Raw genomic sequence first — 5,053 nt, 5'->3', positions numbered from 1 at the left:
AGAGAGAGAGAGAGAGAGAGAGAGAGAGAGAGAGAGAGAGAAAGTAGAACTTGAATTCAGGTCTTTGTGATTGCAAAGCCAGCCCCCTTTCCATGAAGTAATACTGCCTCCAGGAGCCCTACCTCTCTTGTAACAAAGAAACCATTTAGTAAAAACACTTGACATAAATCTACTCTTAGACTTCTCGTTGCTGGTACTGTAGCAGATGGGGCAGCTACATTGATAGGTGATCAGGCTTTGACTGATTGGTGGTTTGCTGGGCATTCTGCACTTCAGGGGAAGGCTGGGGAGGAAGGGCAGCATTTCTCCCTGAACTCCCTGTCTGGGTACCCTGCTAGAATGAGTGCTGGACTTGGAAGAGACCTGAATTCGAATTTCAACTCTGCCGTTCACTAGCTAGCTAGCTACGAGAGCCTGGTGGCCCCTTCCCTGCCGAGAGCTTCAGATGCCTCATTTGTAAAGTGAGAATAATGAGACTTGTACAGCCTACCTCACAGGGTTGTTGTGAGGAAAGCGCTTTGTAAACCTTAAAGCACCATATAAATGTGAGTTCTAATCATAATGATTGTTATCATTATCTCCATCTCCTACCCCCAACCCCACTAGACTGGGCAGGGTAGAACCGGTCATTCCCCATCAGCCAGCTGGCGCGTCTTCCAGCTCTGAGTCCAGGAGCCATGTTTGATGGCGGTTGTCGAACCCTCGATTCTCCACCCAAGCCGTGGCAGTCAGGGTTCTCCCAGGCCATCTCTGCCCCTCTCCCTAGTGGCCCCCGTGCCATTTACAGACCCTGAGAACATGATCTCCCCCAACTCACCTTCATCTCCTTCCCTTCTCTTCTCTACCCAGGCCTCGAAGGGAAAAGATGAAGCCAGAAAGGTGAGTGCCCTTGACCTGGGATGCCAGTGCGCTATGCTTGACTCTGGGCTCCAGCTCAGGACAGCCCTTCCCGCTCTCCCCCAGCTCCATCCCAAGCCAACACGTCCTGACCCTTTTGGTTTCTTACACAGGAGGAGACTCAAGGGTAGAGGGAAGAGGAAGAGAGAGAAGCAAAGGCCCAGAGACTGTCATCAGTGAGTGTGGGCTATGGAGGGGAAAGACCAGGAGGCTGGGGCCCTGGGGCTGGCAGGGTGGGAGATAGGAGCCAGAGTCTAGAGAGAATCCTTTTGTGTGGGGGAGAGGGTTTTCTGGGAAGCAGGGGCCCCACCTAGTCACCCAGGGCCCATACACTGAAAGTCTGCCAAAGTGCGAAGGAAATGAGTTGACCTTAGTCTTTATACCCTGTAGAACTTCTATTTTCTTTCAGTGCTCTATGGACTGGCCTCCTTCAAACTCAGAAGGGACAGATGAAGCCAGTGAAAATGGGAAAGATTCCATGGCCCTTAACCTCTCAACTATTGGGACAACTAGTTGGTACCTGGAAAGAGCTCAAAGCTCAGAGTCAGAAGGGCCTGGTTTCAAATCTGACCTCAAATACTTCCAAATTGTATGACCCTAGGCAAGTCACTTAACACTGTTTGCCTGACCCTTGTCCTTTGATCTTAGAATTATTACTAAGACAGAAAGTAAGGGTTTAAAAACAATCTCTCATCCATTCAATGATGATGAAGTGGAAAGAGCCCTGGGTTTGAAGTCAAGAGAGTCTGTTTGAAGCCCAGCTTTACTGCTTACAACCCACGAGGCCTTGGGCAAATCACTTAACCTCCAGGGACCTCAGTCTCTTCATCTATAAAATGAGCGCGTTGGACTAGATGACCTCTGGTCCCTCCCAGGAACAAGTCTACGGTCCTGTGACCTCATCCCCACCATTTATTCTTGGGATCATGGAAATAAAGGGAGAGGAAGTAACTACTCCAGGGTTACACAATCAATGGCAGCCGGGCCTTGGACTTAGACCTGGAACTCCTAGACGGAAAGGGCCCCTTTGTTCTTTTTCATTCCCCAGACAGGACACTAAACTACAAGAGCTCAGCTTTGGCCACAAGGCATCCTGCCTTCCAGGCCCTTTGACAAAAGAATACCCCCAGATTTCACCCTGCTTCTGCATTTTGTTTTGGGCAGGTGCGAAGATGCTGTTCCCCAAAGGTAACCCAGTCGGCCCTGAAGAAAGCAGCCTCTGCCCAGCTCTTATATTTATTGCCCCTCTCACAATCTCAGTTACCTCCCTGACCACAGCCCCTCTATTTATTAGCCAGATGTAACCCCTGCTGAATGTCTACTTCTCCCTCGGCTGGGAGACTGACCCTCAGGACTTTGGTGCCTTAAGAAGAAAAAGAGGAGACTACAAGAAGATCCCAAGTTGAGGTCCTGGGATGTACCTAAACACTGAACATTAACTATGACTCAGGAGTAATGGAGGGGGGAGGGTTTCCTTTCTCATCCCAGGAACCTCCATGGAGCTGTCACCTGGGGCGCAGAGGGGAGAAAGGATTGGACGAATCCCATCCCCCTTCCCATTCTTGCTTCTGTATGAAAAAGGGACCTCTGGGCCCGCCAAGTGGGAAGTATCCCTTGTCTAAGGCCTGAGCACAGTTTTTTTGACTGAAGGGAGCAGCTACTCATGCCCGATATGGAAAGAGTCCACCAGAGAGGTCTAGTCTAGTCTACTTTTCTCAATGGAAGAGGGTAGGTGTGAAGGAACCTGGGAAATGGCACCTGAACTGGGGTGTCTGGGGGAGGACAGCTACCTTTGCTTAGTGGAAGAGGAGAAGACCCTGGCTGGGGTCTTGGGAGACAAATTGCTGGAGCAACTAAGACTGTTCCCAGCAAGTATCCTCCCACCCTGGCAGCCACTTGGAATCCCAGAGAGCCAAGCCTGGGACAATTTTTAGAGAACTTTGGATAGTGGTGTTTGTGGGATCTCCTCTTAGTCTCCTATTTCTCCCAGAACCCTGCAACCCTCTCTTACAAGCTGACTGCAGAAATTTATCTCCTGGCCTGGGATGCCACCCCTGAGTCCCCCATAAGCCACTCTGACCCACTGGAAGTACCAATGGGTGCAAATACCAAAGGATGCAGGCAGATAGCCCTTAGCCCTGGGTATGATGGTCAAGGTAAAGAAAAAATACCTGAGGACTCCAAGAAGACCCCCCTCTCTACTTTGCTCCCAGGTACTCTGACAAGGGCATTCTGCCCACCAAGGAGCACTTATATACTCAGGCCTTCTGTGAAGTGGGTTGAGCAGGTTTCATTTCAAGGGAGGTTGAGTGGGAGGAGGCTGGGACCCTCCCAAGTGTGTCATACCAATTCTTCCTGACCACCATGTTCATTGGGTGTAGGGAGGCCAAAGAAAAGTCAGATTCTCTTAAATAAAAGTATTTTAATCCAATTTTTTTTTTGGCCTGGAGAAATATGATTGCTTGCCAGGAAAGGATGATCTCCTCAGTTAAAGCTGGGCAAATTCCTATAAATCCATATTAAAAGGGCCTACTATCCCCATTTCAAAGCTAAAGGAACAGGAACACTGGATAAAATGACACACACCTAAGGTCCTACAGCTGGGGTCAGAACTCGAGTTGCTGATGTCCAGGCCTTATTTTTTTCTACTATTAGACCATCTCCCCATACAGGTTGCCCCCTAAAGGCAGACGTTCTTAACTGGGTTCCACAGATGGATTTCTGAGAATCTGTGAACTTGGACAGAAAGAAGTTACATCTTTATTTTCATGAATCTCTCATGGAAATTTAGCATTTCCTTCAATTATGAGTGTAGATAAATCATAGCCTTTGGCTTTACCAGATTGCGACAAGGCTCCCTAACACAGTCACTCCTATGTCCTGTTATGGGGCACGTCAGGGTGTCTTACTATTTATTTTCTGTGTAGTCCTGGATTCTGCCCCTGAATCAAGGAATGAAGGCAGAACCTCCCTGGTGACCCCCTGACCTGCCCATTCCAAGAGGAACACAAGACTGCTATTCAGGGGTCCTCTAGCTAATGCTCACCCCAATCACTACTCAACATGCTACACTGCCAGATTCAGCAACAGCCTCGTGGCATCATTCAGGAGTGGTCTTTTCCTGAAGTTACCCCTCACACACCCACTCCCAACCCCCACCCTCTTACCCTCAGCTTGATTGGAGATGAACTGACCGGCGCTGCTCCTCAGAACCAATCCTAGGCCAATTGGGAGCTCTGCCAGGTTAGAAAGCATCCCCCCCTGTTTGGGGCCCCCCAGAGGGATTTGGGAAGAGATGTCTCCATCCTGCTCTGGCTGGAATGTGGATGAACATCTGTTTGGAAGGGGACAAGGGCAGCCTGGGAGCAAGCCTAAATGCTAGACTCCTCCTTTCCTGCTCTTCCCCCCAATCCCAAATCTTATGTTATCACACTCCCTTCTATGTTAATCCTATCTGCCTCTGGCCTCTGGAAAGACTCCCCACCTCTCTCGGAGTCTCAGCTTTAGGGAGGCTCCCACTGGAATGTTACTATAGCTTCCTGCCCAGCCTCTCAAACAGGGGCAATGCTGGAAAAAGAACCCTGGATTTGGAGTCAAAGGACCTGGGTTTGAATCCCAACCCCAGTCTCTTAGGCCAATCCCTTGACCTTCTGAGTTTCCGTTTTCTGACTTGTAAAAGGAAAGCGATTGAGCTGAAGACCCCTCTGAGTCCCTTCTGGATCCAGCCCCTCTCTTGGATTCTTTTCCCTCTCCTCCATCATGCTCTTAGTTTTTGTTTTTCCCAGCTAGTTCACTTAAAGCAAGGACTTCTCTGGGATTGGCAAGAGACACTTCTTAAAGATGGAACAGGAAAGAGCTCGGTGCCTGGCACAGGCTCAGCCTGAGGTGACCCAGTTTGAGGGCCCAACTGGGAAGGAGAGGATGAGGGTGGGAAAAGGTCATTCTTGGGCTTGATGGAGTGAGTCAGCTACCGTGGGTGGAGCTGATTCAGGGGATGGGGAAGGGGACTTTAGGGCAACAAGTGTTCCTGGCTTAATATCCCAGGGGGAAACTCTGTGCTCAGACCCTGAGGACAATCACTTCCAGAAAGGAAACTGGTTCCTCTTTTAATTGCTTGGACCCAGAGACCTGGATCTGTAGAATTTGAGATGGACCT

At 49.7% G+C, this 5,053-nt stretch overlaps 1 protein-coding gene across 1 annotated transcript in view; it reads left to right on the top strand.

Annotated features, from left to right (window-relative positions):
* The window catches only part of PGF (placental growth factor), a 22,830-nt gene extending 19,502 nt beyond the window's left edge, over positions 1-3,328 (top strand). Inside the window, exons 5-7 of the mRNA XM_044662084.1 lie at positions 850-879; positions 1,011-1,073; positions 2,062-3,328. Coding sequence (XP_044518019.1) covers positions 850-879; positions 1,011-1,073; positions 2,062-2,089 — 121 coding nt within the window. The 3' untranslated portion in view covers positions 2,090-3,328. The remainder of the gene's footprint in view (positions 1-849; positions 880-1,010; positions 1,074-2,061) is intronic.
* Positions 3,329-5,053: the final 1,725 nt, after the last annotated feature.

Source organism: Gracilinanus agilis, chromosome 2 (genome assembly GCF_016433145.1).
Source record: "Gracilinanus agilis isolate LMUSP501 chromosome 2, AgileGrace, whole genome shotgun sequence".
NCBI lineage: Eukaryota > Metazoa > Chordata > Mammalia > Didelphimorphia > Didelphidae > Gracilinanus > Gracilinanus agilis.
Note: the sequence above shows the minus strand (reverse complement) of the source record. Positions and strands in the feature narration are given on the sequence as shown.